The sequence below is a fragment of the Ptychodera flava genome (genome assembly GCF_041260155.1).
Source record: "Ptychodera flava strain L36383 chromosome 23 unlocalized genomic scaffold, AS_Pfla_20210202 Scaffold_24__1_contigs__length_23054250_pilon, whole genome shotgun sequence".
Taxonomy (NCBI): Eukaryota; Metazoa; Hemichordata; class Enteropneusta; family Ptychoderidae; genus Ptychodera; species Ptychodera flava.
In genome coordinates, this window is record NW_027248278.1 from 1,356,505 (window position 1) to 1,370,243 (window position 13,739).

The following is a 13,739-nucleotide window of genomic DNA, read 5'->3' on the forward strand; positions in this document are numbered from 1 at the left end:
AGTACACTAAAACATGGCATAAATCAGCCTATCTGAACGTTCTCTCTCATTTTATCACATCATACAGGATTTCCATGCTAATTAACACGATAACATTTATGTAGATTAGTTGAATGTGCAAAACACATCTATAACAAAACACATCTATAACAAAACACATCTATAACAAAACACATCTATAACAAAACACATGTATAGCAACACAGGAATGTTTTTCTTTGAATATACCTGTAGTCTTGCAATTTCTTCTCCATAGTTTTTGGCATTCTTTGCAACCAATGACTGATGATACTCAGCTTCTCCTAGAAAATAAGGCGTCTTGGCAGCTATGATGGCTAACCAGTCTTTATTCACAATCTCCTTGGAGATTTCTTGACCTAAACGTTGTGCATCTGCCCAGAAATCACTGGCTTGGGCTGCTACCTTTGCTATGATTGCACTCTTCATCTTGTCTACAAACCAAAATTATCAAATGTCATTTGTCTGTGTCATGTCTACAAAAAAAATCATCAAATGTCATTTATGTGTGTCATGTCTATATCCAAAAATTATCAAATGTCATTTATGTGTGTCATGCCTACAAACCAAAATTATAAAATGTCATTTATGTGTGTCATGTCTACAATCTAAAATTATCAAATGTCATTTATGTGTGTCATGTCTACAATCTAAAATTATCAAATGTCATTTATGTGTGTCATGTCTACAATCTAAAATTATCAAATGTCATTTATGTGTGTCATGTCTACAATCTAAAATTATCAAATGTCATTTATGTGTGTCATGTCTACAAACCAAAATTATCAAATGTCATTTATGTGTGTCATGTCTACAATCTAAAATTATCAAATGTCATTTATGTGTGTCATGTCTACAATCTAAAACTATCAAATGTCATGTATGTGTGTCATGTCTACAATCTAAAATTATCAAATGTCATTTATGTGTGTCATGTCTACAATCTAAATTATCAAATGTCATTTATGTGTGTCATGTCTACAATCTGAATTATCAAATGTCATTTATGTTGTGTCATGTCTACAGTCTAAAATTATCAAATATCATTTATGTGTGTCATGTCTACAATCTAAAATTATCAAATGTCATTTATGTGTGTCATGTCTACAATCTAAAATTATCAAATGTCATTTATGTGTGTCATGTCTACAATCTAAAATTATCAAATGTCATTTATGTGTGTCATGTCTACAATCTAAATTAATCAAATGTCATTTATGTGTGTCATGTCTACAATCTAAAATTATCAAATGTCATTTATGTGTGTCATGTCTACAATCTAAAATTATCAAATGTCATTTATGTGTGTCATGTCTACAATCTAAAATTATCAAATGTCATTTATGTGTGTCATGTCTACAAAAGATAAAAATAGCGTCAATGACACTGTAGCTCCCATCCTGGACTATTTAGTGTTTGTTCTCTGGTCAGATATTTGAACATGTGTGAAAGGGATAAAGTGCATGAAGTGAAAATACTTAAATGAAATGTACAGTGAAATATGTTTAATGTAATTATTCAGAATATAAAATGGAAAAAATACAGAATTAGATATATCGAATACTGTGATACAACCATTAACTCAACAAGTCATTTACAATGACATAGTCCCCACTTGTAATAGGAGTATTAGTCTTGATGGGGCAGGAAAATGTGGTCATTAAGAAGTATCACTGGAGTGTATATGTTGAGATCTATGGGGCATAGGTCTATGTCGTTGTTCCCAATTTGAAACACATGAGGCATGTCTAAGTTATGGTTCTAATCGGAAAAAAGATCAGACCTCTAGCAGTATTGGCCAGCCAAGAAATACATATGCGCATTATAATGAGGTACAAGATGTGACATCTTAAGGTCTAATATCCTATCAAAATTGGAGGGTATAGAACTTGTGGTTACTGAAATATGCATATATATGTATAATCAAGGTCAAAGGTCATCGAGGTCACATGACATTTGAAAAAAAAAATTATATTGCTAATTAATCCCTATATGCCAAAAAATCAGATCTCTAGCTCTATTCGCTTGCCCAGAATTAGATGTGTACATAATTAATGAGGTAAAGCGTGTGTTGTCATAAGGTCTCCCATCCTCTAAATACAAAGAACATAGCACTTGTGGTTACTTATTTATTGACATAAACATATATTTTAGGTAAAAGGTCATCGAGGTCACATGACATTTGGTCAAAAATTTCTCTCCTATAGTTATCCCTATATACCAAAAATCAGACATCCAGCTCTATTGGCTCGCTCAGAATGAGATATGCGCATAATTATTGAGGTACAGTATGTGGCGTCATAAGGTGTCCAATCATACCAAACATGAAGGGTGTAGCACTTGTGGTTACCGAGTTATGGAAAAATATGTATATTTGAGGTCAAAGGTCACCGAGGTCACATGACATTTTGAAAAAAAAAATTGTTTTGCTAAGTTATCCCTATATACCAAAAATCAGACCTCTGGCTCTATTGGCTCGCTCAAAATTAGATATGTGCATAATTAATGAGGTACAATATGTGGCGTCATAAGGTGTCCCATCATACCATACATGAAGGCTGTAGCACTTGTGGTTACTGATTTATGGACAAATATGTATATTTGAGGTCAAAGGTCACTGAGGTCACGTGACATTTTGTCAAAAAAATTGTTTTGCTAAGTTATCCCTATATACCAAAAATCAGACCTCTAGCTCTATTGGCTCGCTCAAAATTAGATATGTGCATAATTAATGAGGTACAATATGTGGCATCACAAGCTGTCCCATCATACCATATATGAAGGGTGCTAGCACTTGTGGTTACTGAGTTATGGACAAATATGTATATTTGAGATCAAAGGTCATCAAGGTCACATGACATTTTGTCAAAATATCCGAGATATCTGCGTGAACAGATGGACTCACGGATGGACGAACAGACGGACATGACCCAATCTATAAGCCCACTGGACTTCATCCGTGGGGACTAAAAATTGTGTCACTGCATCCTTTTTGCAATATGAATACGATGAGAAACTAAATTTTTATTTTTCGTGGCCTTATACATGGGAGTCTATGGAGATCTGCCTTAACATGGGAGTCTATGGACGTGTAAACTAAAAATATGCAAATTTCACCACGATTTGCCCAAATTTGGGAAAGGTCACTCCTATGCACTTCCATACCAAGTTTCAAATCAATCGGACTTGTGGTTTCAGAGCAGGAGATTTTTTGACCAAAAATGGGAGAAAATTACAAAAAAATTCATGAAAAATAGCAAGTCCAAGATACTGACCCAAGATGTGCACAATCATTTCATGTCAGCCCAAAGTACTTACATGCTAATTTTTCATGTAATCTGCTCAGTGGTTATTGAGTTTTTTCAATTTTGACTGTTTTTACATTTTTTCACTTAATTTGCATATTTTTGGCAATGACAACTTCATTTGAACAAAATCTCATCTACAGCCCATCATCCATGTACACACCAAATATCAAGATGAAATGTACAGCGGTTTTGGAGTTTTTGATGTTGACGGACAGACATACAGACATACAGACATACAGACACACAGACATACAGACATACAGACATACAGACATTTCCCTAGCCTATAAGAATAGCTTCCATTGCCATATATACATATGGCTATGGGAGCTAAAAAAGCGTCAATGATAACACTGTGCTCCTCAGTGCATTTAGCTGCAGGGATGCAAGGAGAGAGGTTTTTGGGAATGTTGCTGAGAAAACTGCAAAGAAAGGGTTGAAATGTGAAACTGTAATAAAACCAATTGGTATTTTTTGGCAGTAAGCATCAAGCTTGGTAAACGTGCCATCTCGTACATGAAGGTAAAAACATAATTTTCAAAGGTCCACCAAAACTTCGAATTTGCATAGATCAACAATATCATCCAAATTGATTTATCTGCAAGATTTTGTATGTTCCTTGCTACAAAATTCTGACCCAATTGAATTATACCAGGAAAACATGCACACATGATTGGACAGTGTGGACTGTGTATTGCATGCACTACATCTTCCGTGATGATGGATGATTGGACGACAGCACTGCATCAAAGAACGGTAGTTTAAAACTAAAATATACTTTCTTTGTGTCATTGATAGCCTTGATTTTCTTTGGATATTGAATGGACACATTTATTAAAGACGTCACTTTAGCTTGTCAATGACAGTGAATTGATTTTTTGCAGAAACTTGATCGGTCCAGCCAAGTACACATGGTTACTCATAACAGCTGGACCACGATGATCACAACATTGTTTTGTGATATCCTGATACAAAATTAAAATATTGTGATTAATCTGTCGTATTGACTTTAAAGTTACAAATGTTTCTTTGGGTGTTGAAACATGTTAGCATAGTGTGTCACAAATCAACACACCAAACAGGGATTTTCATGTAAGAACAACCTGCTTGATTTCCATGGACTTTCTGGTCCGCCCATCACACTGGTATGCCTGTTTCCCTTCTGGTTTCAAAAAATTCTTAGTAAATTTGCGAATTCAGTCTCAGAAGTTTAAGTAAATTTCAAAATTTGTTTGTAAACTGGGAATTTGCAAAGTGAGACATTGCATAAGCAGAAAGCAACATCTATTACACAACAAGCGACCAAAAATCAGACCTCTAGCTGTATTGGCCAGCCATGAAATACATATGTGCATAATAAATGAGGTACAAGATGTGACATCTTAAGGTCTAATATCCTATCAAAATTGGAGGGTATAGAACTTGTGGTTACTGAGTTATGCATATATATGTAAAATCAAGGTCAAAGGTCATTTAGGTCACGTGACATTTTGGAAAAAAAAATTGTATTGCTAATTAATCCCTATATGCCAAAAATCAGACCTCTAGCTCTATTCACTTGTCCAGAATTAGATATGTGCATAATTAATGAGGTAAAGCGTGTGTTGTCATTAGGTCTTCCATCCTACCACTTGCTTATATTTTAGGTAAAAGGTCATCGAGGTCACATGACATTTTGTCAAAAACTTCTATCCTATAGTTATCCCTATATACCAAAAATCAGACATCCAGCTCTATTGGCTTGCTCAGAATTAGATATGTGCATAATTAATGAGGTACAGTATGTGGTGTCATATAAAGGTGTCCCATCATACCATACATGAAGGGTGTAGCACTTGTGGTTACTGAGTAATGGACAAATATGTATATTTCAGGTCACCAAGGTCATGTGACATTTTGTCAAAAAAATTGTATTGCTAAGTTATCCCTATATACCAAAAATCAGACCTCTTGCTCTATCGGACTCATGCAAATTAGGTATCCATGTGCATTATGCAAATTAAAGAATTAAAGAATTCGGGCTCTATATTGCAGCTGCATATTGTCATTTTTCATGAAGTAGAGGTATTAGGCTTTAACGTGACGTATAATATTGCTGTATGATGTAGTTGTATATGTTGAAATTATTAAAATATCATTATCCGAAAGGGGAAAATATATTTTTCGATATAATTATGAAATAATTTCAATAAAATCATTTTAATATCTCTTTGGGTATCTGTTTTGTATTCTACATGCAAATACCTTTCATTTGATATATAAATCGATAGTTTAAAGTATGCTTAGAATAGTTAATAAATTCCTAATTTTATATCACATTTCTGTAATTTGCGTACGCATGTGAATTATGCAACTTAGGAGCTACAGCCGTACTTCAGTGTTTCCGTTAGCGTACAAACTTGCGTACTGTACGCATATTTATGGCTCTGTACGCAAAATAAAAATCGCTTGCGTACGGATGTACGCAAATTTCTGGCTCTCGACTGAAAATCAAAATTGTTCGCGTATGTGTTCAAAGACGTTCTCAGCACACGCAAGTAAGTGGGGCGTCGACCTGTTGAAACTATAAATAGCACGGAGTGAACGCGTACCAAAGACGTCCCTAGCGAGTTTCAGGTCACGTTCGTTGATGTTCACATACCAGCGCAGACTAAACATAGTTTCTCCTATCTACAAATCAATACTGTAGCTGTCAATCATTTCCACGCACATTGACTTTCGACCAATGACAAGACGTGCCTAATTAACTTAGAAACAAATAAACTTTTATCATCACACGATGTTTTTTTCTTTCCCACGGGCTTGCACAATCATTTCGAGTCGCTTCTCCACGCACGTGTTATTTGCTATTTGACTGTTGATCCTCTATCCACGGACCGGGCTAGACGTAAATAAATATGTCGAAACGTCAAAAGACACTCGATTCTCTGTGGAAGACAACAAAGACTACAGAACCACGCGTTAACGACGATGTTCGTGACACGGAGCCGGGTGATAATAATGAACCTAATAACGCTACCGAAGACGTTGGAATTTCAACACCGCATGCCTCGGTTTGAAGCACAACAGTTACCGATTTGGACACGCCTAAAACAGACGGATAAAAACATCAAAACGAAGTCGACTAAATGAGAACGTCATCGATGACATCATGATGATAACACTGCAAGGGCCAGAGATCGGAGAGTTTGACTTCCAAAGTGCGATGCAAGAGTTTAGACGGCAGAAACAGCGGAGAAAATAGATTTGTTTGACGTCTATTTAGGGAACGATGACGTCACCACTGATACCAGCGGCAGCCTCTGTGTATTAGAGGTACTTCTTTGTTTTGGTTTTATGAGGTCAGTGGTCACCGTACGCGACTTTTTTTACTTTGTACGCAATTTTCCAGAGCCTATGCGTACATCGTACGCAAGTAGAAAAAAACTAACGGAAACACTGGTACTTGACAGCTCAACATTGACAATTTTCTTGATGTACAGATAATAAGCTTTCAGATGACATATGATGTGGCTTTATGTATTAAAAATTTTAAAATATTGTTATTCAAAAGGGGAAAATAATTTTTTCAATATAAATATATTTCATTGAAATCAATTTAAATATGTCTTTAGATAACCACATTGTATTCTACATGCAAATACCTTTCATTTGATATATCACCCCATCGTTCAAAAGTATGTTTATAGTAGTTAACAATGAAATTTCCAATTTATATCGCATTTATGCAAATTGGGTACCCCTGTGAATTATGCAAATTAAGGGGGTATGGCCCTACTTGGCAGCTCCACATCGTCAATTTTCTTGAAGTAGAGATAATAGGCTTTCAAATGACGTATGATGTGGCTGTATGTAAGGTGGGTACATTAAGTGTGAAAAATAGGTGAGTCTGCCACTCGCCTAATATAAGTACTCAGATCAAAACAACCCTATATTAAGAGTTAAACATTAAGCCTTAAATTTTATCATATGATCAATATTGAGATTGCCATGACAACAACCACAATATCAAACATTGCAGTTTATTCAATATTTGAAATAACACTACATGATACTAGTACTGGTAGTTTACTTTTACCATATCACTTAATTTACGTTCTGTTTATTATGTTTAAACCTACAATGCTTTTCAATGAATTTCATCTCATTATTTGACTCTGCACCTCTTTTACAACTACTTTTTGGTACAACCAAATAAATTTATACGGCAAAGATGGACCTCCATACTGTGATAAAAGGGAACAACCTTTTAAGTCTTACCATTGACAGCTTTCTTGAAGAAGACTTCCTGTGCCTGTGCCAGCATGATAGCAGCTAACCAATGCAACATACTTGGTTCCATGTCTGATGTTTTAATACTGTTCATGTAGGAGTATGTATTATCTTTAAGATGTGTGAAGATACCTGCTGCAACCTGTTTGAGGGCAGAATATCATACCAGAACATTTTGGAAGTCTTAATAGATCACTAGATACACACAAGACAGCTATTATGTGTAATGTTGTTAGTAATACCTTACATATACATGATCATAATTGGCTGAGACTCACTTCCCTGATAGGAAAATAGTAATATAATACTGGTTGGGAAAAATAGCCCTGTTGTGGGTAGTAATATATCCCTGTTGTGTGCAGTGATATATCCCTGTTGTGTGCAGTAATATATCCCTGTTGTGTGCAGTAATATATCCCTGTTGTGTGCAGTGATATATCCCTGTTGTGTGCAGTAATATATCCCTGTTGTGTGCAGTAATATATCCCTGTTGTGTGCAGTGATATATCCCTGTTGTGTGCAGTAATATATCCCTGTTGTGTGCAGTAATATATCCCTGTTGTGTGCAGTGATATATCCCTGTTGTGTGCAGTGATATATCCCTGTTGTGTGCAGTAATATATCCCTGTTGTGTGCAGTATATATCCCTGTTGTGTGCAGTGATATATCCCTGTTGTGTGCAGTATATATCCCTGTTGTGTGCAGTGATATATCCCTGCTGTGTGCAGTGATATATCCCCGTTGTGTGCAGTAATATATCCCTGTTGTGGGCAGTAATATATCCCTGTTGTGTGCAGTGATATATCCTATATCCCTGTTGTGTGCAGTGATATATCCCTGCTGTGTGCAGTGATATATCCCTGTTGTGTGCATTAATATATCCCTGTTGTGGGCAGTAATATATCCCTGTTGTGTGCAGTGATATATCCCTGTTGTGTGCAGTGATATATCCCCGTTGTGTGCAGTGATATATCCCCTGTTGTGTGCAGTGATATATCCCTGCTGTGTGCAGTGATATATCCCTGTTGTGTGTGCAGTAATATATCCCTGTTGTGGGCAGTAATAATCCCTGTTGTGTGCAGTGATATATCCCTGTTGTGTGCAGTGATATATCCCCGTTGTGTGCAGTGATATATCCCTGTTGTGTGCAGTAATATATCCCTGTTGTGTGCAGTAATATATCCCTGTTGTGTGCAGTGATATATCCCTGTTGTGTGCAGTAATATATCCCTGTTGTGTGCAGTGTTATATCCCTGTTGTGTGCAATGATATATCCCTGTTGTGTGCATATATATCCCTGTTATATGCAGTATTATTATACGTTATTATTCACGTTATTATTCAGGTACTGTGATTGGCTGAGCCTCACTCACGTGATATAGAACAAAAAGTGATAGAACATGGCTAAGGTGATATAGCCCTGTCGCGTGCGCTGATATAACCCTGTCGTGTGCAGTGATATAGCCCGCTACCAAGTTCTGGAATACCGCGCGTCCTTTCTGCGCGTACCACATCATTGTGTACATTTGCTTGGTATTTCTGTAAAGCAATGGCTTTTGAAAAGGTACAAGAAATTAGCTCAACCTGAAGTACACGACGATGTTTAATACATTAAACGAGAAAAGCTTGAACAACACTGTCTTCGTTTTTAGACGTTAATTCAACTTCATGTAGCATTGCGATCGAGCAACAAATAGAACGTTTCACTGTGGCGAGTCTCGTTCGACACTTGACTGCATTCTGAGCAAAGTTTCGAAAGCAAGTGTTTGTTCGGTGTAATGAAATTAATAACACACGCTAGCATGGGCAAGATCAAGATTTGTTGCCTGCCCTTGGGCTGGTGCTCATGACGGTAATATTGATGATACCCTCGCCTTCAGCTTGGGCATCATCAATATTACCGTCATGAGCACCATCCCTTGGGCGGGCAACAAATCTTGATCTTGCCCTTGCTGGCGTGTGTTATTATTTGAATATATCCTTGTTGTGTGCAGTAATATATCTCAGTTGTGTGCAGTGATATATGCGTGTTATATACAGTAATATATCCTTATTGTGTGCAGTAATATATCCCGTTGTGTGCAGTAATATCCCTGTTGTGTGCAGTAATATATCCCCGTTGTGTGCAGTAATATATGCCTGTTGTGTGCAGTAATATATCCCTGTTGTGTGTAGTATTATATCATACCATTATATTGATGGTGCAAATACAGCGATCTGATTGGTCAAGACGCGAAAAGAACCATGGTATATTGGCATTATACCATGGGTGGCATACGCGCGAGCTCTCAGCTTGAACGAAAATCTGTTTATGACATTCCATGCCAATACAATCTTATGACATAAAAGCAATAAATCACACCCGGTGATTGCGTACCACTAAATTTTGACCAGTTCACTTCATATTTGTACTCGCTATCGCTTGTGAACATATGTCGTGAACTGGTCAAAATCTTGTGGTATACTATCGCTTGGAGTGCTATATTGATTAAATATATCCCTGTTGTGTGCAGTGATATATCCCTGTTGTGTGCAGTGATATATCCCTGTTATATGCAGTAATATATCCCTGTTGTGTGCAGTGATATATCCCTGTTGTGTGCAGTAATATATCCCTGTTGTGTGCAGTGATATATCCCTGTTATATGCAGTAATATATCCCTGTTGTGTGCAGTGATTATCCCTGTTGTGTGCAGTGATATATCCCTGTTGTGTGGAGTGATATATCCCTGTTATTTGCAGTAATATATCCTTGTTGTGTGCAGTAATATATCCTTGTTGTGTGCAGTGATATATCCCTGTTGTGTGCAGTGATATATCCCTGTTATATGCAGTAATACATCCTTGTTGTGTGCAGTGATTATCCCTGTTGTGTGCAGTGATATATCCCTGTTGTGTGCGGTAATATATCCCTATTGTGTGCAGTGATATATCCCTGTTGTGTGGAGCATTATATTATGGCTTTGTCAATACCAGTGAATTTTGTGAGTCATATCCTTACATTATTACTGATAATGTATTCCATCATTCAGCATTGCAGCCCAACAGCATAACAATACAAGTTTTTTTTTGGATAACGAAAAAAAGGACTACGCATTTAAAAGGAGGGAAAGTATGGGACAAGGTAATAATGCCTTACAAAAAAATGTCTTATGTCAAAAAAATGATTAATCGTACAGATTTATAAGGCCAAAGTAAGTAAATTCTTTGTTTTGCGTCCTCGCGCGCCTAGGTTTTTGGAGATTTTTCGGGAAAAAAAACACAAACTTTCCTTTCTAAATTTCGCCGTTGGTGGCGCTATTTTGTCGCAAAAACAAGTTGTGGCTTTTAACTTTGCGATGAAAAACTCCTTTACGGCAGTCAGATTTCACTAATGGACCATGCGGTGACGTAAAACAGTACTCTCTACACATTTACCCATGTCGATACTCTCAGCCTCATGCGCACCGGGGCCTCACGTTCTCCCTGTTTGTTGTTGCTTTGCCTGTTGTGTCTTTGTCGTCACGATAAAAAATGGATGAAAGCAGGGAAAAAATCGAAGTTAAAAAACAGGAAACCTTTGCACGGCAACTTGAAGGCATGGTCACTGTAAGCAATCGGGACTTGAACAGAGAGAGATTCAGTCGGCCGATTAACGCGATTGGACTTGGGTACCACGACTCAGAGAGTATGGCAGACGGAAAAATCGGAAAGTGTTGAGGCCTATCCTAGTTAATTGGTCTTTTAGATTTGCCACAAATTGGTTAGTTCGTCCATCTTAACTTGCAACAAAAATAAACCAGTGATCAGTACTGTAAACGAAAGGCCTTTACGTACATTTTGATATGGAAAGTATATTAGAATCCCTCTGTGAAAGTTCAAACTTGTAGTAGGCGGTCGTAGCTGCTCTTGAAGGAGGTCACACTTTCTGCATTAATGACATCGGCTGGTAATTTATTCCAGATGTCCACAACTCTTGCTGAAAAAAGTACTTTCTTGTGTCGTGTTGTGTTAAGTCGAACGGTTAGTTTACGAAGTTTGGGACAGTGTCCTCAAGTTCTCGAGTCGGCTGCAAACTCAAGTGAAAGGTTACAGTGGTCATGGCTTTGAAAACTAATTCTAGAGTTGAATCGTGTCACCGCGAATTCTTTTTTTGTTCAAGTGTTATTAAACCAAGCTTTTTAAGTCTATTTTGATAATTGTAGTGTTGGAGTTTAGGTATTAGTTGCCGTGCTAAGATTTTTATGTCCTTTTGTAGCCATGGTGACCAAGCTTGTACTGCATGTTCAAGCTGTGGGCTTTCAAGTTGCTTGTAAAGACGAAGAATGACATTTTTTTTATTTGATCGACAATGATCGTTTGATGAGATCAACATTCTGTTTGCTTTTTTGCAAACTTATCACATTTGCTTGAAGGTTTTAAGGTAGAATGAAGTAGATCGCCCAAGTCATTTTCTTCAGTTGTACGTCCCAGTGAAATATTGTTCATTGAGTATTTATTGAAGGGGTTGTTGTAGCCAATATGCGTCCGCCAGTGTTCACTCATTTTTTGTAGCTTGTCCAAATCAGCTTGTAGAATTTAAGGATCACTACAATTTCGCAAGGGATGATATGTCTTGGTATTGTCAGTAAATTTTTGAGTTCAGAACTAATTTCACCGCCAGTATGATTGATTTAGATTAGAAAGAGTACTGGTCCAAGAACTGAACCCTTTGGGACACCACTTGTGACGTATTCTCCATTCAGATGATGCTCCATTTATGACTACTCGCTGTTCTGTATTTGTCAATCATGCTTTGACCCACTGTAGAATATTTCCATTTATGCCATGATACTTCATCTTTTCAATCAATCTGAGGTGTGGTACTTTGAAAGTGCATGGAATATAGATGTGAAGCTTCCACCTAAATTTGGGTCTGATGAGTCTCTGTGTGGAGACTGACAATTGCGAAATGTTTTCTTTTATTTGATGGAAAGGAAAGGTGCTGGTTTTACGGATGGTCCCGAGGAACCTACAGGGAATACTTTTGTCAATTATATCACCAATTTCTTCTTCTCTCTGATGCCCCATCTTTCTAAAATTGAATGCAGAGGCTACAAGTTACCATATCTGTATGGTGTTTTCTTTCAAAACAGACACCTTTTAGCAAAACTATGACATTACATCAGAGCACAGACATTACAGGAAACTTGAAAAAAATGTACAAGAACTTGAGGACAAAAGATCGCTACTGTATACTGTTATAGTGTACCCATTCCTCAAACTGTCCAGATTTAAGTAATTTGATGAGGCTGTCAAGTTGCTGTGCAATGGTATTGACATGTGGACACTTTGAGTGCACAAGAAAGAAATCTAAAACTAATAAGAGAAAAGCAAACGTCAAAGAATGGCTGTTTATTTTGATCCATTTGTTATGAAAATGCATACAGTGATCACACAGTGTGTCACACTATGACAGGAGTATTCATGTGGTTTGAGAAAAATTGTCCAATAAAGGCAAACAAATTTTGTGTTAAATTTTCTGTGTGTGTTTTTTAGCCGCTTACCCGTGTACTTTTAGGATTTTGAGTGGACGCAAAACAAAGAATTTACTTACTTTGGCCTAATTTTTTTGAGTCCTCCCGCTTGCACTCGTCGTATGCTGTCAATGGCTCGTGTTTAGCATGCAGTCCCCATCTGTTACGCTGCAGTATGCAGTACTACTACTACTACGTTGTTTACAACATGATTTGCTTCGTTGCCGTATAAGTGAAACAGAACTCACTATGCTTACAAACTCCTAGACAATACTGGGTTTGACACATGACATATTATATATGTCAGTGGCCATGTAAATTATGCAAGCGTGAAAGGCTACCCGAACCTGCCGTAAACGGGCCAACAACAGGAGCTTGCTGTCATCAACCTTGACTGGAGGTGTCTATGGAAATTACTACGGAGCTATTCAGAGTCTCGGTCCAAGGTCAGCTACTGCCAACAATCATGACGACCGTGGACTCTCCGTTGATCTAATATCTTGGCCACCTGGTTCTGATGCACTGACTGTAATCGCAGACAACTTTCATTCATCATTTTTTTCTCCTTGTCTGTGGTTTCACCTTGCCTTGTTTATGACATCGCAACAGAGACCCTCCAGTATGATTGTCAACTGTACCTTTCACG

At 37.3% G+C, this 13,739-nt stretch overlaps 1 protein-coding gene across 1 annotated transcript in view; it reads right to left on the reverse strand.

Moving 5' to 3' along the window:
* The window catches only part of LOC139125098 (programmed cell death 6-interacting protein-like), a 79,175-nt gene that overhangs the window by 41,793 nt on the left and 23,643 nt on the right, over window positions 1-13,739 (reverse strand). Inside the window, 2 exon segments of the mRNA XM_070691206.1 lie at window positions 229-452; window positions 7,587-7,740. Coding sequence (XP_070547307.1) covers window positions 229-452; window positions 7,587-7,740 — 378 coding nt within the window.